This window comes from Coregonus lavaretus, assembly GCF_964263955.1.
Source record: "Coregonus lavaretus genome assembly, chromosome: 19".
Classification (NCBI taxonomy): domain Eukaryota; kingdom Metazoa; phylum Chordata; class Actinopteri; order Salmoniformes; family Salmonidae; genus Coregonus; species Coregonus lavaretus.
Genome location: NC_140006.1, coordinates 42,313,198 through 42,337,069, shown reverse-complemented (window position 1 = coordinate 42,337,069; position 23,872 = coordinate 42,313,198). Strand labels below are relative to the sequence as shown.

General features: G+C 43.3%; 1 protein-coding gene across 1 annotated transcript in view; it reads left to right on the top strand.

The window, feature by feature from the left end:
* Positions 1-12,098: 12,098 nt before the first annotated feature.
* LOC311146520 (metabotropic glycine receptor-like) overlaps positions 12,099-23,872 on the top strand; it is a gene marked incomplete at both ends in the record, with an annotated part of 105,037 nt that continues 93,263 nt past the window's right edge. Inside the window, 2 exons of the mRNA XM_084183037.1 lie at positions 12,099-12,991; positions 18,444-18,549. Coding sequence (XP_084039163.1) covers positions 12,099-12,991; positions 18,444-18,549 — 999 coding nt within the window. The remainder of the gene's footprint in view (positions 12,992-18,443; positions 18,550-23,872) is intronic.

The following is a 23,872-nucleotide window of genomic DNA, read 5'->3' as shown; positions in this document are numbered from 1 at the left end:
TAGCAGTACCGCTCGAATAGGATTAAGTACATCAGGCCCTTTCAGAAGAAGGTCATTCATGCTGCTTCCTCTAAACCTCTGGCTGCTGTTCCATACCAGTCGGACAGGTGTAGTTATAGAGTGTGGGTTTGGTGCTATCAAGTGACTGACGTACCATACTGGACCTTTCCAGTCGGCAATGGTCTTTCTAGTGAGTTTCTTTGCTGCCTTCCTTTCCACCATCTCATGAACTTGAGTTGTGTATGCTGCACGCCAATCTGGTTCTCTCTTGAGTTGTTTCTCCGTCCTCAGAAACGTGGCTTCCACTGCGCTTCTGTTGTTGGGCAGGGAACTTGGATCTTCAATCCAAGGGTATTTTGTGTCCCAGTGAGGCTCCTGACTATGCACATCTGACTCCACGTAACTGAGACCTTGCCTGATTATCTCAAGCTCTCTTTCTTCACTAAGAGTCATGTCTTTGCCTCCTGGTTGACAGTTACCACAACGACATCCTCCACACATGGGTTCACAGGCCGCACCAATGCTGTCCCACTTCCACCAGTCCAAGAACTCTTTGCCAATAACAGTGGTTTTAGTTTCAGCTCTAGATTCTTGCATCTCAGCAATTTCTTGATACTTTACTGCTGTGATTCTCATAGATCGTGCAAAATGAGTTTCAGAATTGTGCAGGGCCATGTCCACTACTTCACAGAGGTCTGGATGTGCTCCTCCAACGGTCTTTCCTAAAGGGCTCTCCCACAGGACAAGATCTCCTACTACCTTTACTCTCTGTGGAGCAAGTCTTCCTTCCCGGTGGCTTATGAGAAGCTCAACATGTTCTGGTCTGTGAAGGTCTTCCAGGTTGGTATCGGGGAAGAACTTCTTGAGGTGTTGTGCTTTGATTGCTCTGTGAACTTTTGCAATCTCATCCAACCCATAACAGATCAGCTCATGAGCTTTCTCCGTGCCTCTTGGTGTCTTGACTCTCACCTTGAGTGAGTATCTTTTGGTCTTCACCTTCATGGCCATGCCTCCAACTCCATGGACGACTAGTGTGATCCTTTCACTTCGAAGCTTCAGTCTCCTGGCGGCTGTGTGAGTGATGTAGTTGGTGTCTGATGCTAAGTCAATGAGAGTTCCAATTTTCTGCCCTGCGTTAGTAGTTACTTCGAGAAGCATAATAATAACTGGTAATTCACGTGTGCTTGAGTCCATTACCCCAGGAAGGCTTCCTCCAGTGCAGTGTGATTTTGCCATGTTGGTGAAAGCATTCCTGAATTTTTCTGCCACGTCCGGGGTGAGCTCACGTATTAATCTCTCTTGCTCCTCTGTGAATGTTTGCCTCCTGGTGCTGGGTTTTTCCACTTTCACGTATTCTTTCCTCTTAGCCCCTCCTTTAAGGCAGAGAAAGAAATGGTGATCCGAGGAGCTTCCTCTTTTGCAGTCTCTGTTTCTGCAAAGGTAAGTGTCCGTACATTCCTCATCCTCTCCATGACATCTGAGGCATCTTCTGCATGCTCCCAGTCTTTCGACAGCATTCAGCTTCTCACTAGGCTTTAGTTCTTTGAACTGCTTACAAAAGAAAATCTTCTCACGGTGCTTTTCATCTCCACACACAACGCATCCTCCCTTTCTCGTGGACCTTGTGGAAGCATACCGCTTCTCCGGGTACGTAGCTTTCTTTTCAGGGTTTTCACTTACACCCAACTGGTCTAGTTTCTCCAGTATGTCCTCTTGTGTCTTTAAAAATCTTAGAAGGCTGTCGAAGTGATTGTCCGGTGTGACTCCATTTCTTGGGTTGACCATGAATGTCAGCCAGTCCCTCTTCATGTTATCCGGCAGCTTGCTCTCTATGGATCTGATGACAAGGGGATTCTTTATGGCTCCACTGCTTTCGAGCTCCGTGAGGTCATTCAGGGCCTTTTCCACAGCTTGAATCAGGTCAATAACCTTCCTTGGTTGGTGTGACTTTAAAGGAGGGATCCTCTCCAGGTCCTCAATTATCTCCAAAGCAATTGTTGGCTTGTTTCCATACCGGTTTTGGAGTACTCTAAACATGTCTTCAGCACTGTTATATGATGACAGGCGCAGGTCTCTACATATTCTCTCGTCCACACTGTCAAGAAGTTGAAACTTCTTCACCTCCACTGAACCAGTCGGCTCTCCCTGCTTTTGCAGGCTCTCCCAGTCTTTCCTCCATCTGTGGAAATTCCTCCTAAGCCCAGTGAATTTAGGTAGACTGGTTGGTTTTATTCTCACCACTGGTTGTGGGACTGCTCTTGGTTGAAGCTCTGTAGGTCTTCTGTCCTCTTCTGCAATTCTCTGTGCGATGAGGAATTCTGTTCTTTTGGCCTCGAGGTTACTGCCGAATATTCTCAGATCTTTTACTCTGCCTTTCAGATCTGCAGTCTCATCGTGTGGGACCCATTTTTCCCAATCTTTCAGGCTTTCACTTGCATCATGGATTAGCTTCCTCGCTCTTTCCAGCTGTAGTTCATAGCCGTCCCTGTTAATAGCAGTGACGGGGGTTTCTTTGGCTCTGTCACAGGCTTTCTCCGCTTCTTGGATTGCAAAGTCTACCTCCTCTTTACCGTATCTTGGCCAGAGGTTGAATTGGACTGCCTCTCGGATTTCCTCCAATTTCATGTCGCACTCTTCAATCGTCCTTTCAAGATCAGCATGCTGGTCCTTGTCGAGCTTGACCTCTTCATCTCCCTTAGTTCCCGCTTCAGCCAGTAGGCCAGCCGCGTAGTCATCATTTGAATCACCGACACTTCTAGCCAGGGAACTGAGCTTGCTGAACTCCTCTTGTAGTTCATGCTTAATCATACCAGCTGCAGCTTTACTCAGGTAGTTCGCTTGTCTGGTGAAAGCAGATTTGGCTAAGGTCCGCTCTTGCTTCAGTTGCTTGACTGTTTTCCCAAAAGTTTCCTTGGCCATGGTGTAGAGTTTCACAGGCAATTCTTCCTTTGCGTCGACAGCTTGACTTCAGCCCTTTGATCCTCGTCTTCACTGCCGCGCTGGTTATCAACTGTCAAGTTCTGCGTGATTTCTGGCTGACCACAGCTCTGCCCAAACTTGAAAACGGCTTTATCCTTGATGAACGCAAAGGACAACTCAAAACTGTTCACTTTATGATTTTTTATTGTCATAAAGATGGAACAGAATAGGTTGATAACCTTCAAACCACACAAACAAAAAACCATGGATTAGTTACAAATAACTCTCAATTCCACTTTCTCAAAAATAAGCATAAACTAATGTTACTGAATCCTCAAACCTAACCAAACAATAATTTCATCATTTAGATTAACCTAGGATCATTGCAAGTTAATAATTAAATATCAATATCATAATTAAACATTTAACAATACACATGATTATAGTAACGTTACTGTCAAGTACTACGTTCACATAATGAAGTCTTCACTATTTAATTTAATTAATAATTGTATTGTATGTTACAACCAAACAAAAGGGCATATAGAAGCATGAATTCACAACACATTCTGTCCTACCAGTTGCGTCTTTGGATGATCAGGAGCTGTGGTCATTGGTATCTCTTCTCAGGAATGAGTGAGAGCCAAGTAAGCTTTTACCAAACATTTCGATGCCATGCACATGCACTGCTTGTGGGTGCGCAGGTTAATATGGTCCCCAGAGCACTTCCTGGTGGTTGGTTTCAACAGCTCCGGTTGCATGCTTGCCCCCTGCAGGTTGGGAGTGCTTTGAGCACCCTGGGTGGATTTAGGCTTGAGTGCTCGGTATGGCTTATAGTCAGGAATTGACACAACACCTCCCACTTGACCTCCTGGTTCTTCAACCCAAGGAGGTCACACAGAACTGTGATGTGTTGGATTCAGTTACTCTATTTTTGATCCTGTTGCTGCTGCTCTTCAACTGGAAGCAAGACAACTATCCGTCTGACATCCCTGTGAAGAACTGTTGCTGGTATCTTGATTGAATGTTTTTCCATCTTTTTAGTGGGCTTCACAGTTGCGACTGGGTAGCTGGGGAAGGATCGGAGATATACATCCCTCACAATTCCCTTCTTGTCCGTGTTAACGTCAATAACTCTGGCAAGCCTGTACTGACCTCTCAAGGCGTTCTGGTCGGCCAGCCAGACGACATCTCCAATTGCCACATTCCTGTGAGCGGTGTGCCACTTGGTCCGGACAAACAGGTTTGGTCCGGCTAACTGACTCCATTTCCTCCAGAATCGGTCAACTTCTGTTTGGATGGTTCTTAATCTCTTGTAGGAGTAACCTTCAAAGTCAAAGGTCCCTGGATCTCCTCTGGGTCCGGTTCGTCCGAGTAGAAGTGAATTTGGGCTAATGTATTCTACACAGTCCTCTCTGCTCTGAGTCCTGGCATCAATAGGCCGCTCATTGGCAAGGTCTGTGTGCATAGCTCTTGACACCATGCAGCAAAAGACAATTCCCCACACCTTAAGTTTCACCTTCTTTCTCACCTCATCCTTCACTTCATAAGGTCCAAATAAGTCCACTGTGGTGTACAGTTTGTCTGATTCGACTAAATAACCAACTCCAAGGGCTCTGTTGTCTCCTTCTCTCACTTGGTTGGGGAGGATGAAGACTTCATCTGACGATGTTGGATGTTCTGATGTAGATGTTTGCCTCCCACTTTGGTCTGATCGGACCCACGGCTTGAGGAAGAATCCACCTGCCTTTAGGATTTCTTCGACTTTTTTGGTGGTTCCGTCTAGCTTTTCCAGGTCATTATGGGATGTCAGGATGTCATCTACGTAGGAATCCTCTTCAAGGACCCTCCGTTCCTCTTTCAGATGTGTGAACATGGGCAACTTCGCTGTTTCTCTCATGGCTAGTTGTGCGATACACCCTGCTGGTCGATCGCCCATGTTGACCCTGGTGATGGCATATTCCTCAATGTCCCCATCATCACCGTCTCTCCAGAGGAATCTATGGAGGTGCATCTCCAGGTCTTCGAGCCACACAGAATTGTACATCTTTTTGATGTCGCCGAGAGCAGCATGGATTCCTCTCCTGAACCTTAGCAGTACCGCTCGAATAGGATTAAGTACATCAGGCCCTTTCAGAAGAAGGTCATTCATGCTGCTTCCTCTAAACCTCTGGCTGCTGTTCCATACCAGTCGGACAGGTGTAGTTATAGAGTGTGGGTTTGGTGCTATCAAGTGACTGACGTACCATACTGGACCTTTCCAGTCGGCAATGGTCTTTCTAGTGAGTTTCTTTGCTGCCTTCCTTTCCACCATCTCATGAACTTGAGTTGTGTATGCTGCACGCCAATCTGGTTCTCTCTTGAGTTGTTTCTCCGTCCTCAGAAACGTGGCTTCCACTGCGCTTCTGTTGTTGGGCAGGGAACTTGGATCTTCAATCCTATGGCTGATACTAGCATATTACAGTACTTCATAGGGCTGACTAGCATACTATGGCTGATACTAGCATATTACAGTACTTCATAGGGCTGACTAGCATACTATGGCTGATACTAGCATATTACAGTACTTCATAGGGCTGACTAGCATACTATGGCTGATACTAGCATATTACAGTACTTCATAGGGCTGACTAGCATACTATGGCTAATACTAGCATATTACAGTACTTCATAGGGCTGACTAGCATACTATGGCTGATACTAGCATATTACAGTACTTCATTACATTTACATTTACATTTTAGTCATTTAGCAGACGCTCTTATCCAGAGCGACTTACAGGATAGGGCTGACTAGCATACTATGGCTGATACTAGCATATTACAGTACTTCATAGGGCTGACTAGCATACTATGGCTGATACTAGCATATTACAGTCCTTCATAGGGCTGACTAGCATACTACCGCTGATACTAGCATATTACAGTACTTCATAGGGCTGACTAGCATACTATGGCTGATACTAGCATATTACAGTACTTCATAGGGCTGACTAGCATACTATGGCTGATACTAGCATATTACAGTCCTTCATAGGGCTGACTAGCATACTACCGCTGATACTAGCATATTACAGTACTTCATAGGGCTGACTAGCATACTACCGCTGATACTAGCATATTACAGTACTTCATAGGGCAGACTAGCATACTATGGCTGATACTAGCATATTACAGTCCTTCATAGGGCTGACTAGCATACTATGGCTGATACTAGCATATTACAGTACTTCATAGGGCTGACTAGCAGACTATGGCTGATACTAGCATATTACAGTACTTCATAGGGCTGACTAGCACACTATGGCTGATACTAGCATATTACAGTACTTCATAGGGCTGACTAGCACACTATGGCTGATACTAGCATATTACAGTACTTCATAGGGCTGACTAGCAGACTATAGCTGATTAAGTTTCAGATCTTCTTTGTTCCTCTGCATCTTAATGGGTGTAACACGACTGTGTTGATACATTTGAAAAAAGTGTTGCAATGTGTCAGTTGATTGTAATTACAATATACAGAAGCTCTAAACCAGATGGGGCGTGACATTTCAAAGATATGATCATGTAGATGTGCGTCATGTAGATTTTATTTTGTTTTTTATTTATCCTTTATTTAACTAGGCAAGTCAGTTAAGAACTAATTCTTATTTACAACGACGGCCTACCAAAAGGCAAAAGGCCTCCTGCGGGGACGGGGGCTGGGATTAAAAATAAAAATATAGGACAAAACACACATCACGACAAGAGAGACACCACAACACTACATAAAGAGAGCCCTAAGACAACAACATAGCATGGCAGCAACACATGACAACACAGCATTGTAGCAACACAACATGAAAACAACATGGTAGCAACACAACATGGCAGCAGCACAACAAGGTAGCAGCACAAAACATGGTACAAACATTATTGGGCACAGACAACAGCACAAAGGCAAGAAGGTAGAGACAACAATACATCACGCGAAGCAGCCACAACTGTCAGTAAGAGTGTCCATGATTGATTCTTTGAATGAAGAGATGGAGATAAATCTGTCCAGTTTGAGTGTTTTTTGCAGCTCATTCCAGTCACCAGCGAACTGAAAAGAGGAGGAACCCAGGGATGTGTGTGCTTTGGGGACCTTTAACAGAATGTGACTAGCAGAACGGGTGTTGTATGTGGAGGATGAGGGCTGCAGTAGGTATCTCAGATAGGGGGGAGTGAGGCCTAAGAGGATTTATAAATAAGCATCAACCAGTGGGTCTTGTGTCGGGTATAGAGAGATGGCCAGTTTACAGAGGAGTATAGAGTGCAGTGATGTGTCCTATAAGGAGCATTGGTGGCAAATCTGATGGCTGAATGGTAAAGAACATCTAGCCGCTCGAGAGCACCCTTACCTGCCGATCTATAAATTAGGTCTCTGTAATCTAGCATGGGTAGGATGGTCATCTGATTCAGGGTTAGTTTGGCAGCTGGGGTGAAAGAGGAGCGATTACGATATAGGAAACCAAGTCTAGATTTAACCATAGCCTGCAGTTTTGATATGTGCTGAGAGAAGGACAGTGTACCGTCTAGCCATACTCCCAAGTACTTGTATGTGGTGACTACCTCAAGCTCTAAACCCTCAGAGGTAGTAATCACTCCGGTGGGGAGAGGGGCATTCTTCTTACCGAACCACATTACCTTTGTTTTGGAGGTGTTCAGTACAAGGTTAAGGGCAGAGAAAACATGTTGGACACTAAGAAAGCTTTGTTGTAGAGCGTTTAACACAAAATCCAGAGAGGGGCAAGCTGAGTATAAGACTGTATCATCTGTATATAAATGGATGAGAGAGCTTCCTACTGCCTGAGCTATGTAGTTGATGTAAATTGAGAAGAGCATGGGGCCTAGGATCGAGCCTTGGGGTACTCCCTTGGTGACAGGCAGTGGCTGAGACAGCAGATGTTCTGACTTTATACACTGCACTCTTTGAGAGAGGTAGTTAGCAAACCAGGCCAAAGACCCCTCAGAGACACCAATACTCCTTAGCCGGCCCACAAGAATGGAATGGTCTACCATATCAAAAGCTTTGGCCAAGCCATTAAAAATAGCAGCACAACATTGCTTAGAATCAAGGGCAGTGGTGACATCATTTAGGACCTTTAAGGTTGCTGTGACACATCCATAACCTGAGCGGAAACCAGATTGCATACCAAAGAGAATACTATAGACATCAAGAAAGCCAGTCAGTTGATTATTGACAAGTTTTTCCAACACTTTTGATAAACACGGCAAAATAGAAATTGGCCTATAACAGTTAGGATCAGCTTGATCTCCCCCTTTAAATAAAGGACGCACCGTGGCTGCCTTCCAAGCAATGGGAACCTCCGCAGAGAGGAGAGACGGGTTAAAAAGGTCAGAGATAGGCTTGGCGATGATATGGGCTGCAACCTTAAAGAAGGAAGGATCTAAACCATCTGACCCAGATGGTTTTTTGGGGGTCAAGTTTAAGGGAGAAACTTTGTAGCGGGGGAAAAAGAGGGAGGAGCATCTGGGCTAGTCGCATAAGAAGGACTGGGAGATGAGGAAATGTTAGACGGGCAATGAGGCATGGCTGAGTCAAATAGGAATCCTGACTTAATGAAGTGGTGATTAAAGAGCTCAGCCATGTGCTCCTTGTCAGTAACAACCACATCATCAACATTAAAGGGCAGCTGTGAGGAGGAGGGTTTATTCTCCAGGTCTTTCACCGTTTTCCAGAACTTTTTGGGGTTAGACCCACAGAGAGAGAACTGCTCCTTAAAGTAACTAACTTTGGCCTTCCGGATAGCCTGAGTGCACTTCTTTTTAATTTGCCTGAATGAGAGCCAGTCAGCCTGAGTAAGTGTGTGCCGAGCCTTTCGCCAAATATAATTATTGAGGTGGAGTAACTCTGCCAGATCACGGTCGAACCAGGGGCTGAACCTGTTTTTTATTCTAATTTTCTTTATTTTCTCTGGTGGTTTCTCTTTAGTCTGGTGGTTTCTCTTTAGTCTGGTGGTTTCTCTTTAGTCTGGTGGTTTCTCTTTAGTCTGGTGGTTTCTCTTTAGTCTGGCGGTTTCTCTTTAGTCTGGTGGTTTCTCTTTAGTCTGGTGGTTTCTCTTTAGTCTGGTGGTTTCTCTTTAGTCTGGTGGTTTCTCTTTAGTCTAGTGGTTTCTCTTTAGTCTGGTGGTTTCTCTTTAGTCTGGTGGTTTCTCTTTAGTCTGGTGGTTTCTCTTTAGTCTGGTGGTGTCTCTTTAGTCTGGTGGTTTCTCTTTAGTCTGGTGGTTTCTCTTTAGTCTGGTGGTTTCTCTTTAGTCTGGTGGTGTCTCTTTAGTCTGGTGGTTTCTCTTTAGTCTGGTGGTTTCTCTTTAGTCTGGTGGTTTCTCTTTAGTCTGGTGGTGTCTCTTTAGTCTGGTGGTGTCTCTTTAGTCTGGTGGTTTCTCTTTAGTCTGGTGGTTTCTCTTTAGTCTGGTGGTTTCTCTTTAGTCTAGTGGTTTCTCTTTAGTCTGGTGGTTTCTCTTTAGTCTGGTGGTTTCTCTTTAGTCTGGTGGTTTCTCTTTAGTCTGGTGGTTTCTCTTTAGTCTGGTGGTTTCTCTTTAGTCTGGTGGTTTCTCTTTAGTCTGGTGGTTTCTCTTTAGTCTGGTGGTTTCTCTTTAGTCTGGTGGTTTCTCTTTAGTCTGGTGGTTTCTCTTTAGTCTGGTGGTTTCTCTTTAGTCTAGTGGTTTCTCTTTAGTCTGGTGGTTTCTCTTTAGTCTGGTGGTTTCTGTTTAGTCTAGTGGTTTAGGGCTGAGGTTTGTCTGTATTATTCTTTGACATCAGCATTGCAAAAGGATGTATTATGATTTATGCATTTTGTAAAGATCCCATCTTCAGAGTTGCTCAATTTATAATCAGGAGCACCCACTCCATTGAGCATAGGATTTCCTCACACTGCTAAATACGCTGATGTAACATGGCCTTGTTTGAATGCATGTGCAGCTCGCCCCAAATACTGAAGACGTAGCTGCTGCAATTACCTCTTCTAAAAATCAGCGGTGTCAGTCAGATGAGATCTGTTGTGAAGTTGTTTGGGGGGGGAAGGACTTTTAAAGAATCCCTTGGGAACATAGAGGTTGCATCCCAAATGGCACCATATTCCCTATATAGTGCACTTCTTTTGACCAAAGACGCAGACAGAGAGTGAAGGTGAATGCTTTACTAGTACAGTGGCTTGCGAAAGTATTCACCCCCATTGGCTTTATTAGTAGTGCTGCTACTGCTGCTATCAGGAAGGAACCAAGTTGGCAGGCATGTAGATGATGTTACCCGACGGCCATGAAATATTCATCAGGCCATAAGAGGTTGTAGTGCTTACAAGAGAGGAAGATTAAATGGAGGGGGCACGAGGAATCTGCTGTCCCAGGGCCTGTATGCACCCGGGAAATACTGTCAGTATAGAAATGAAATGGGTAGATCTGATATCACTAGGGTACAGTATGGTTACAGTAATCTGTGATTATAAGAGGATTTGGATAAAGGTGCAGGACTAGAGGTGGTGAGGAAAGACTGAGGGAGAAAAGAGGATGCCGACTTCTAGTCTGTACTGCAGTCAGCAGCATAGAAGTGGAATGAATAGAAACAAACATCCTACCAAATTGGATGGCTTCTTTTATTTTTTTTAACAGTTATCTGAAATAATGTTCAGTCCTTTGAAGATTTTTCTTTGCTCTGTGCTAATCACAACCAATTACCTTTATCAGTTCTCAGTGCAGCTGCAGCACCAATGCATCTTTAGTGGTAAATATGTTGTTATGGGTCTAACGCATTACACTATGTTGTCCATTCTATATATCTATCTGTCTCGGTGGAGCTGACCTGGGACCAGTCCCAGATGCACTTAACCTGTGAGGCGTGTTCTGCTCCAATGACTTGAATGCCGCTTGCATGGGGACCTTTGCGGTCGTCACCTCTGTCACCATGGTAACGGCCCGTCACCCCAGGCGGCAGGCAACACTCCTGGAACTGGCTCTAGATAAAGCCCACAACACAACGGGGCACAGCTGTATTTAGAAACACAGATATGCAGGCGCACACATAGAAACACATGCACCCAAAATGCGAGCACGCACACCTTGTGCATGTAGGCTATAGAGCAAGCATGACACTACCACATTTAGCAGACGCTGCTATCCAGAGCAATTTACAGATTTTCATACTAGTCTCCCATGGGAATAGAACCCACAACCCTGGCGTCGCAAGCACCATGCTCTACCAACTGAGCTATAGGGGAACGCTCATTTGAAATCCATTTTACTCATGATTAAATAAAGATAGGCTATGTTAAAACTGTGGGAGATTAGGCTACTGGATAGTTATTATGGCAAATACAAAAAGAATAAGCACTATTCCATCACCTACAAAAGCCCAATTAAATCCCTTCACGTTTCACTTTAGCTGTCATGCATAAATCCGTCACCGTTCTTTCCCCTCCTCACGCGCTACTTTCAGCACCCCGCAGCTCGTTCCACCCATATTATCCCACCTCTCAAAGACGATTGGCAGCAATAGCAGCCACACGCGTGTCTACGGCTGCGTTCACACAGGCAGCCCAATTCTGATATTTTTCCACTAATTGGTCTTTTGACCAATCACATCAGATCTTTTCACAGCAGATCTTTTTCAGAGCTGATCTGATTGGTCAAAAGACAATTAGGTGGTAAGAAATATCAGAATTGGGCTGCCTGTCTAAACGCAGCCTAAGACACTTGTGGTTCCCTAAACCATATTGGGAGGGATAGGATTTTTAAAGCAATTTGCTCCAGCCTCCCCTCTGTTTTCACTCTAATTCTACAGCCTGCTCTAGGAGAATTGAAATTGGCGGCTTGAGTGTTAACTCGCCCATGTAAAGCGACCACGGGAGCTCACCGCTGCAATAACTAAACCTGTCTTGGCAGTAAGAGGATTGGTTGACTGTAAAAACATCTGCCTGACGCTCGGTTGAAGAGCGTGAACGGCGGTTGAGGAAACAAGTAAAGTCCAGCGTCTCACGATCACCGACGAGCATATGAGCAAGTAGCCTACAGCTTTTGATAGTATCGTTTAATGGCACTTTACGGTATTGAATAGGGATGATACTAATTAATCTCCTAGTAGGTGTCCATTTGCCTATCAATTTAGTCATTGCGCGCAAGTGGTTGGTTTCGGTTATGCTCAATGGAGAGCAAACGGATTCTTCACTTTGTCGGTAAAAGCAGTCACGGTATGGCTTTTTTCCTTATTCACCTGCTTTTGCAAATGGGATTCGTTTTCGGATCTAATTATGGGTATGTGGAATGGTCGGATAACGACAAAGAAGCTGAAATACGATCGAAGAACCCCATTATTTACAGCACTCAAAATACTTATTACCCAGGACCCGCAACGGAGCGCACCGTGGTGGCGCACAAAATCGAAGAGGACCTGCCTAGGGTGGTGACAGCTTTCCTGCACACGGGAGACTCATCGGCTCTTGAACAAGTCAACTGTTCTCGGAGGTATGAGTTGAGTAGCCTCCGCGGTGGAACCAATGTGGCCTCACACTATTTTCTCCATAGCGTGCTGGACACTATGGCGCACGCGACCAACTTTCTGAACATGATTTTACAAGCTAACAGGTCGCGAGAGCACAGCCTTCGGAGGGATATTCACTGGTACCACGCTCTGGTTCGGAGTATTCTCGAGGGGGACCCCAAAATTCACAGGGCAGTGGTTGCATTCCATACTGATGCTCCGACGCCGGATCCTCACGTTTTCCTTCAAGCGACAAGAACTGAAGGGGAAGTGGTCCTCCAGGACCTTTCCAACTCCGCTCACCACCATCTCAAGAGCAGGAGCCCGGATTCTGAGTGGTTTAACGAGTTCAGGGACCGAAAGAAAACGCACATGCAGAGAAGGGCGTCGAGCCGAGACCCTGTAGCCACTCAAAATGGCTACATTCTCGACAAAAGTCAAATCAAGTGGTCTGCGCCTTACCTGGAATGCGAGCATGGGAATTTCGTACCACACTGGCTACTCACCTTGTCTGCAGGGTTCTATGGGTTGAAGATAAATTCCGCGCCCGAGTTCAGGTGAGTAGCCTAGACTATGGGGACCTGGCTGTGACTCATGACTGTTTGTTTGAAAGGAACACTATTGGTTTTACATTTGCCACGTTTATCGAATCAAACATTTTATTGTAGGCCTAATCTCAGTTGTTCAGATCCAGAAGGGACAGCGTTGCCGTCCTGGCAGTGCACTTCCCGCGCTTTGAAGCAGGCCAGGTGCATGGAAAAGGCCCCAAATAAAACCTCTCGACACAAACAGTAGGATAAAGCTGCTTCCCCAGAGCAAAGTTGTATAGTGTACCGTACTGTATTTTAATCTACATAAGTGACTTTCGACCCATCCTCTATTCGGATGCATATGGATAGTTTGCACAGACTTAGCTGGCTAAACTCAACTCCATTCTGAATGAAGTTTCTGATGAGCAGAGACCAGACTTTGTGGAATTTAGCTCCGACTACATCGATTCGCCCAAGGTCAATACTTTATTATGAAATGCTTACCTTGTAGGCTACCTATGTTAGTCCTCTGTAGTTGCGTGCCTTTCTTTTTTTTTTGCTGAAATCCATACTTTTTCAATAAACGTTAATCAAATAGGTACAACCACCGGCTATTTGCTCATTGACATTGTAGATGTTCTAAGATGGCAACTCAGTGCAAATGCGCATGGAGCCTACCAATTCTCAACAATGGAGGAAACAGTCGATGGTTGTATTTGATTTAACCTTTTATTTTAAAAAAAGACTGTCTATGATTAACCAACAATGATGTCCATCAAAAACAGCTCATGTGTATTGTATTCACACTGTAGGCCTCTACACTTCCTTTTTGAGGAATGTGTTTGCTGTAAAAAATAAAATAAAATAAGACCCCTTGACTGCATGGTTAAAAAAAGCTGTCTTTGCTGTGTTTTTGTGCAGCTGGTGTTTGTGTAAGTAGGTGGGTGTATTAGAAAATACAAAAAAAGATGTCATATTTCAAGGCTCCAGTTCAAGTGTGTATACAAAAAATCTATTTTGTCATGAATGAATTATAAAAGACCACTTTGAATTTCAAGTGCACTTTACTCCCACTTAAATTTGAGTGCTGTGTCTACACAATAATTCCAGCATGTTAGTTTTGTCACCAAGCTTTATTTGTTTAGGCAGGACTACACACTGTAAGATGATCTCGAAGCGGTTGCCTGAGCTGATCGAAAAACAATTCCCAAGCCCATATCATTAAACCAGGGGGGGCTCTGTTATGGAGTGCTGCAGGCACAGCAACGTTTAGTTCTAACCAAGCACCACAACTGACCACTAATTCACCTCACCAACTCAGTGATTGGCTACATTTCCCAGGTATTCCATGTCCAGGGTTGCCCACACCTGCTCTGTGCCCTTGTTGAAACCTCTTAACCGATCTGAAAGGTTTTGCTAGGTCTCTACAATGGGGTAAGATCTTCCATGGTGCTTGATCACACCTACCCAGTCAAGTTTAGATCTGCGATGGAAGGGGATCAACAAAGGCCCATCTGTAGGTCATTTGGCATTGGGCAGCAGCAGCCTGAAAATACAAAGACCCCTGCTGTTGCAGACAGCTACTGTACGGTTCCGGCTTAGCAAATAATCACAGCTATCAACCCTTTTTTTTCTACTTGCATTTGGTATTTGATGTGTGTATTTCTGTAATTGCTGTAATTCAGGGCTCATCTGTAAAACAGACCTTGGTCTCTGTATGACACCCTGATAAAATTAAAGGTTCAATCACAAATAATCAAATCCAGGTCATGCACGGAGATAGGCATTATCGACCTTGGAGCTGCTTTTGAAACATTCGGATTTCAAGTCCGATATACTTTATTTTGTAAAGTTCACTTTGCTCTCTGACAGCCATTGTATGAGGACATTGGTATTAAGCCATCAGTGAGATTACCTTTAATTGGCTGCAAAATTAACTGCTTCTACCTTTTTTTTTTTAAAGAGCTGGTTCCTGTTCAGAATTTCAGAATGTCCTGAGGGCGCATTAAAACTCATCTGACATTCCCACAAATGGATGTGGCATAGTCATCTAGTGATTAGCAGCAGCATGGCTTTTAGAATAGGCCTGTGGATTCAGGGTCACAACTACAGTCTAAGAGAATCCCTCTGCACAGTCTCTCTCTCTTCCTTTTTTCTGAGAGTTTGTTGGCCAAATCTCTCGATGTACATCCCAAGCAATATATTCACCCCAAGGTTAAAATAAACAAAGACAGACCTTTTTTTTTGTTTTTGTAAACCTAATCAAAATGTAAGTGATTCCAGTGGGCTTTTGTGGAGGATTTGCAGAATGAGAGCATTGGCTTTGAGCTTGACGTAATGGTCCAAGTGTCCTCAGGCATCTCCTTGCTTTCCTTCCAGCTGGATACAGGTTAATAGAAAAACAGCCATTTTGTGGGATATTTGGTTTGAGGCCATTATCATGAACTGTCTGTTAAGCCTATAACATATTGGTAGAGAGATCATCTAGTATAATGGCTGTTTGGTAATGGATTAGACTGGTTATATTTACATTTTAGTCATTTAGCAGACGCTCTTATCCAGAGCGACTTACAGGAGCAATTAGGGTTAAGTGCCTTGCTCAAGAGCACATCAACAGATTTTTCACCTAGTCGGCTCGGGGAATAGAACCAGCGACCTTTCGGTTACTGGCACAACGCTCTTAACCACTAAGCTACCTGCCGCCCCAATTACAATGGTTAGGCTATATGTTATGGCCGTATTTTTTTGTTTTGAGCTGAGTGACTTCAAAATAAAAGCCTTTCTCCTGCTTGGTGGTTACCCCATGTTTCTGGATCCTCACATTCTCACACACATTTTGTCTTACCTTCCCTCCCTCCCACACACACACACACACACACACACACACACACACACACACACACACACACGTGCACATAGAGAGAGCTTATTTATCTTATCAACACTTTGTCTTTCACAGTTACAGATTCTTCCTCTCCCCTCTGTTCTCTATAGAGGATTTAGCTTATCAACACTTTGTCTTTCACAGTTACACATTCTTCCTCTCCCCTCTGTTCTCTATAGAGGATTTAGCTTATCAACACTTTGTCTGTCACAGTTACACATTCTTCCTCTCCCCTCTGTTCTCTATAGAGGATTTAGCTTATCAACACTTTGTCTTTCACAGTTACACATTCTTCCTCTCCGCTCTGTTCTCGATAGAGGATTTAGCTTATCAACACTTTGTCTTTCACAGTTACACATTCTTCCTCTCCCCTCTGTTCTCTATAGAGGATTTAGCTTATCAACACTTTGTCTTTCACAGTTACACATTCTTCCTCTCCCCTCTGTTCTCGATAGAGGATTTAGCTTATCAACACTTTCTGTTGTATTCTTGCGCCTGGGGAAAGATGGCATGAGCCTCAGCCTTTTCTCTTCATTGGTGTTTGTTTCAGTTCCCATCAGACACATGGAGCTAATGGGTGTTAGGGTCCTCTCGAGAACCTGCCCTGGGCCTGATATATATATATATATATGTGTGTGAGAGAGAGAGAGAGATATGTGGGACGGTGTGAAAGTGGGAGATAGTGTTTGATCGCGTAAGAAAGACTGAAAGGTGTCCAGACACAGAGATCAGGAGGATTAATGGCAAACTGAAAAAAAGGTGCAGAAAGAAAGGTGGAGAAAAGGCAATAGAAAGAAACAGACTGAATAAAGACTGACCTGGGGCCTGTGGATAGAGAACACCTGATGTCAGCCAGGGACCTAGGCCTACATACTGATACAACAGTAGACTAGTGATTTCAGCTTTGTTGGCTCATCTAGCATTCAGTTTTACTATCGTTGCATTCCTGGGTCCGTATGCGTGATCTAGGATCCGCCTGTCCCAACTATCCAGCTGTCTGAATGCGAACTGTGGATATGTGAAGGTTCTTTGGATGCAAGCCATCGCAGTAGCCCAATGAGCCATTGCAGTAGCCTAATGAGCCATTGCAGTAGCCTAATGAGCCATTGCAGTAGCCTAATGCAGGGGTTCACAAACGTTTTCCTGCAATTCTACACATTTTGTCATGGGGTGCACATTTTTTTTTGCAGTTTTAAAGCTCATTTTCTTGCAATTCTATACATTTTGCCATGTCTAATGTGTATACTTGTGATATTTAAGTGACAAAAATTACAACAATATCTATGGGCAAAAAAAATGAAATAAAAAAACATTAGCTGACATGGGCTAGTTGATCTGGACATTTCTGACAAGTTATAAATATCTCTCTAAGGTCTGCAATGACTGACATGATGAGGAAAACTGATGATGCTCTACCCAATTTAGAAATTGCACCTTGTGCATTCTACTATTACAACTTTCAACAGTAAGTTGAAAGCCGGACTGAGTTCCTTTTTTTGGGAACCACTGGCCTAATGAATCAATGCATTAGCCTAATGAATCAATGCAGTAGCCTAATGAATCAATGCAGTAGCCTAATGAATCAATGCAGTAGCCTAATGAATCAATGCAGTAGCCTAATGAATCAATGCAGTAGCCTAATGAATCAATGCAGTAGCCTAATGAATCAATGCAGTAGCCTAATGAATCAATGCAGTAGCCTAATGAACCAATGCAGTAGCCTAATGAATCAATGCAGTAGCCTAATGAACCAATGCAGTAGCTTAATGAACCAATGCATTAGCCTAATGAACCAATGCAGTAGCCTAATGAATCAATGCAGTAGCCTAATGAACCAATGCAGTAGCCCAATGAACCAATGCAGTAGCCTCATGAACCAATGCAGTAGCCTCATGAACCAATGCAGTAGCCTAATGAACCAATGCAGTAGCCTAATGAACCAATGCAGTAGCCTAATGAACCAATGCAGTAGCCTAATGAACCAATGCAGTAGCCTAATGAACCAATGCAGTAGCCTAATGAACCAATGCAGTAGACTAATGAACCATGTGCCAGTAGAAATGCAGCATGTGTACACTGCAGTATAGTCCCCCAGAGGTAAACAGAATCAAGCAGGCATTGGTCTATTGATTTACTGTCAGCGATAAGCTATTCATGTTTTGGTTACAGTAAACATGATGTTCAGAGCTAGATTCGACATGATTCAATTGGGATATTTAGGCTCGGCTGCTTCTCTCATCAGGGCATATAAAAAATAAAATGATCATTCAACATAACATGAACATATTAACGTTATACACAGGACATTGTTTTTTTGTTGCAATTGACATGAAATTGGAAGAAATACTCTCATTGAGTGGCATTTGATGCTCATACCAGTTTTTGCCTGGAATAGTTTATTTCCCTCAAGAATAGTTCATCTGTAGGCATTCGACCAAAGTCGAGACCCTGTTATGATGAGGTCACAATGGATTGCAACCTCTACCCTTCTATCTTACACTAAAAGAGACGTCTGAGTTGAAGCTAACTGCTCTCTCTAACCTCTCTCCACACCCCCCACCAACCCTCTCTGTCTCTCTGTCTCTCCTATTACAGGGGTGTGGTTCGAGTGGACGTCAACCTACAGGATGTGGACATTGACCAGTGCTCCAGCAGTGGCTGGTTTGCTGGGACTCACCGCTGTAACCTGACCAGCATGGATGTGAGTCGACTTCTCTGATCCTTTTATTCATCCATTCATCCGTCCAACTTTCCATCCCTCCCTTCGTCCTTCCATCCCTTCGTCCATCTATTCCTCCATCCCTTCGTCCATCCATTCCTCCATCCCTTCGTCCATCCATTCCTCCATCCCTTCATTCATCCATTCATCCATCCGTTCCTCCATACATCCATCCGTTCATCCATTCCTCCATCTTTCCATCCAGCAGCCCTTCCACAAATGTTTTGCTGACAAAACAATCATACAGTACATTAAAATGCAGTGCATAAAGCCTTTAGTAAGAATGCAGGACATAAAGCCTTTAAGAATGCAGGGCGTAAAGCCTTTAGTAAGAATGCAATGCATAAAACCTTTAGTAAGAATGCAGTGCATAAAGCCTTTAGTAAGAATGCAGTGCATGAAGCCTTTAGTAAGAATGCAGTGCATAAAGCCTTTAGTAAGAATGCAGTGCATAAAGCCTTTAGTAAGAATGCAGTGCATAAAGCCTTTAAAAATGCAGTGCATAAAGCCTTTAGTAAGAATGCAGTGCATAAATCCTTTAGTAAGAATGCAGTGCATAAATCCTTTAGTAAGAATGCAGTGCATAAAGCCTTTAGTAAGAATGCAGGACATAAAGCCTTTAAGAATGCAGTGCATAAAGCCTTTAGTAAGAATGCAATGCATAAAACCTTTAGTAAGAATGCAGTGCATAAAGCCTTTAGTAAGAATGCAGTGCATGAAGCCTTTAGTAAGAATGCAGTGCATAAAGCCTTTAGTAAGAATGCAGTGCATAAAGCCTTTAGTAAGAATGCAGTGCATAAAGCCTTTAAAAATGCAGTGCATAAAGCCTTTAGTAAGAATGCAGTGCATAAATCCTTTAGTAAGAATGCAGTGCATAAATCCTTTAGTAAGAATGCAGTGCATAAAGCCTTTAGTAAGAATGCAGGACATAAAGCCTTTAAGAATGCAGTGCATAAAGCCTTTAGTAAGAATGCAGTGCGTAAAGCCTTTAGTAAGAATGCAGTGCATAAAACCTTTAGTTAGAATGCAGTGCATAAAGCCTTTAGTAAGAATGCAGTGCATAAAGCCTTTAGTAAGAATGCAGTGCATAAAGCCTTTAGTAAGAATGCAGGGCGTAAAGCCTTTAGTAAGAATGCAGTGCATAAAGCCTTTAGTATGAATGCAGGACATAAAGCCTTTAGTAAGAATGCAGTGCATAAAGCCTTTAGTAAGAATGCAGTGCATAAAGCCTTTAGTAAGAATGCAGTGCATAAAGCCTTTAGTAAGAATGCAGGACTAAAATCCTTTAGTAAGAATGCAGTGCATAAAGCCTTTAGTAAGAATGCAGTGCATAAAGCCTTTAGTAAGAATGCAGTGCATAAAGCCTTTAGTAAGAATGCAGGGCGTAAAGCCTTTAGTAAGAATGCAGTGCATAAAGCCTTTAGTAAGAATGCAGGACATAAAGCCTTTAGTAAGAATGCAGTGCATAAAGCCTTTAGTAAGAATGCAGTGCATAAAGCCTTTAGTAAGAATGCAGGACATAAAGCCTTTAGTAAGAATGCAGTGCATAAAGCCTTTAGTAAGAATGCAGTGCATAAAGCCTTTAGTAAGAATGCAGTGCATAAAGCCTTTAGTAAGAATGCAGTGCATAAAGCCTTTAGTAAGAATGCAGTGCGTAAAGCCTTTAGTAAGAATGCAGTGCATAAAGCCTTTAGTAAGAATGCAGTGCATAAAGCCTTTAGTAAGAATGCAGGACATAAAGCCTTTAGTAAGAATGCAGTGCATAAAGCCTTTAGTAAGAATGCAGTGCATAAAGCCTTTAGTAAGAATGCAGGGCGTAAAGCCTTTAGTAAGAATGCAGGGCGTAAAGCCTTTAAGAATGCAGTGCATAAAGCCTTTATTGAGAATGAAGTGCATAAAGCCTTTAGTAAGAATGCAGGACATAAAGCCTTTAACAATGCAGTGCATAAAGCCTTTAGTAAGAATGCAGGATATAGCTTCTTTGCAAGCAATATGTATGTCCCTCTGAATGTAATTGGTAATGCCTATGAAAATGAAGAGTACTTGGCAAGATAACACACATCCAAGATGTGTACTGCTACTGGGAGAATCAATGAAGGCATGAGAACAACAATAATCCTGTTCTTAGTATTGCTGCTCCCCAAACGGAATCTATTTTCTTGGCGTGAAGTTAACGGTTGACATGATGTTTGTCTCCATGGAGACAGTAAATCACTCTGGGGAGCAGAGTGCGGGTTCGTCTTTGTTCTTATGTAAAGAATAGCAAGATTAACAGAATTCTGTAGCAATATTTGCATTGAATATGGGATGCTGTATATAATAGACCTTTTTCTTGTAGCTGCGCATTGTTCACGGCTTAGTACGGAGTAACTTACTCAGGAAGTGGAACACAGAGGTTTTAACCAGTGTTTCTAGTGACTGGCACCAGGGGGACATAATGTTTGATCACCCTCAGAGTGCAGGCTATCGACTAAACCACCCGTCTTCTGAGTTGTTGATGATGTTAAGTGTGTGTGTACTGCGTTTGAAGTGTGTGTCAAATGTCTGTGATGTGTAATGTGTTGCAGCTCAATTCAGTGGTGGGGTCAGGCTTGTTGTGCAGGCTTGTTGTTCAGACTTGTTGTTCGGGCTTGCTGTTCAGGTTTGCATGGCACTGGCTATATGATGTATTATACATGCAGTGTAATGGATTGCAGCAAGAACACTGAATTATTGACCATACTCGTTGTCTGGGTGCTCCCCCTCCTAGGCTTTTCCTCTCTTCTGGGAGTTCTTCTGAAGGAACATACCAAGGTTCCATGTATCCCAGTTCTACTGAAGGAACATACCAAGGTTCCATGTATCCCAGTTCTACTGAAGGAACATACCAAGGTTCCGTGTATCCCAGTTCTACTGAAGGAACATACCAAGGTTCCATGTATCCCAGTTCTACTGAAGGAACATACCAAGGTTCCATGTATCTCAGTTCTACTGAAGGAACATACCAAGGTTCCATGTATCCCAGTTCTACTGAAGGAACATACCAAGGTTCCATGTATCTCAGTTCTACTGAAGGAACATACCAAGGTTCCATGTATCTCAGTTCTACTGAAGGAACATACCAAGGTTCCGTGTATTCCAGTTCTACTGAAGGAACATACCAAGGTTCCATGTATCCCAGTTCTACTGAAGGAACATACCAAGGTCTGATGTATCCCAGTTCTACTGAAGGAACATACCAAGGTTCCATGTATCTCAGTTCTACTGAAGGAACATACCAAGGTTCCATGTATCTCAGTTCTACTGAAGGAACATACCAAGGTTCCATGTATTCCAGTTCTACTGAAGGAACATACCAAGGTTCCATGTATCCCAGTTCTACTGAAGGAACATACCAAGGTTCCATGTATCCCAGTTCTACTGAAGGAACATACCAAGGTCTGATGTATCCCAGTTCTACTGAAGGAACATACCAAGGTTCCATGTATCTCAGTTCTACTGAAGGAACATACCAAGGTTCCATGTATCTCAGTTCTACTGAAGGAACATACCAAGGTTCCATGTATTCCAGTTCTACTGAAGGAACATACCAAGGTTCCATGTATCCCAGTTCTACTGAAGGAACATACCAAGGTTCCATGTATCCCAGTTCTACTGAAGGAACATACCAAGGTCTGATGTATCCCAGTTCTACTGAAGGAACATACCAAGGTTCCATGTATCTCAGTTCTACTGAAGGAACATACCAAGGTTCCATGTATCTCAGTTCTACTGAAGGAACATACCAAGGTTCCATGTATTCCAGTTCTACTGAAGGAACATACCAAGGTTCCATGTATCCCAGTAACCTGCCAGGATGTGTTCTATTGTTAGATTCTCGCATGTTCTGAGAGTTAAGTTGTGTTTGATGTGTGTAAGAAAGAGGTGTGTGTGTGCGTGTGCGAGCAATTCTAATCTTGTCATTTCAGATGAGTAGGACAAGAACGTTATGACGGGTTGATATTTTCTAAACAACATTTCAGAGCACATTGGACTTTGTCCTCCATTGACTTTGGATGGGCTGTGTTTTGGCTTAACAGCAGCCAGTTAGTGGATGTCATCTCCTATCAGTCTGTTCTCTGTCCCAACAGAGATGTTAACAATGTTAACTGACAGAGGCTGCACATTAGAGGCTGCTGCTGCCTATTGAAATCACTGGCCACTTTAAGAAATGGAACACTAGTCACTTTAATAATGTTTACATATATTGCACTACTCATCTCAAATGTATATACTGCATTCTATTCTATAATATTCTACTGTATCTTAGTCCATGCCGCTCTGTCATTGCTTGTCCATATATGTATATATTCTTAAATTCCATTCCTTACTAGATTTGTGTGTATTGGGTATATGTTGTGAAATTGTTAGATATTACTTGTTAGATATTACTGCACTGTCGGAGCTAGAAGCACAAGCATTTCGCTACACCCGCTATAACATCTGCTAAACACGTGTATGTGACAAATAAAATTTGATTTGATTTAGAAGCTTGAATAAGGGTAGGGGACTGGGGGTCCAAGCATTGAGAAGCCTAATGAGTAGCTCCAGTGTTTTGCCTCATTGAGTAGCCTAATGAGTAGCTCCAGTGATTAGCCTCATTGAGAAGCCTAATGAGTAGCTCCAGTGATTAGCCTCATTGAGAAGCCTAATGAGTAACTCCAGTGATTAGCCTCATTGAGAAGCCTAATGAGTAACTCCAGTGATTAGCCTCATTGAGAAGCCTAATGAGTAACTCCAGTGATTAGCCTCATTGAGTTGCCTAATGAGTAACTCCAGTGATTAGCCTAATTGAGAAGCCTAATGAGTAACTCCAGTGATTAGCCTCATTGAGTTGCCTAATGAGTAACTCCAGTGATTAGCCTCATTGAGAAGCCTAATGAGTAACTCCAGTGATTAGCCTCATTGAGAAGCCTAATGAGTAACTCCAGTGATTAGCCTCATTGAGTAGCCTAATGAGTAGCTCCAGTGATTAGCCTCATTGAGTAGCCTAATGAGTAGCTCCAGTGATTAGCCTCATTGAGTAGCCTACTGAGTAGCTCCAGTGATTAGCTTCATTGAGTAGCCTAATGAGTAGCTCCAGTGATTAGCCTCATTAAGTAGCCTAATGAGTAGCTCCAGTGATTAGCCTCATTGAGTAGCCTAATGAGTAGCTCCAGTGATTAGCCTCATTGAGTAGCCTACTGAGTAGCTCCAGTGATTAGCCTCATTGAGTAGCCTAATGAGTAGCTCCAGTGATTAGCCTCATTGAGTAGCCTAATGAGTAGCTCCAGTGATTAGCCTCATT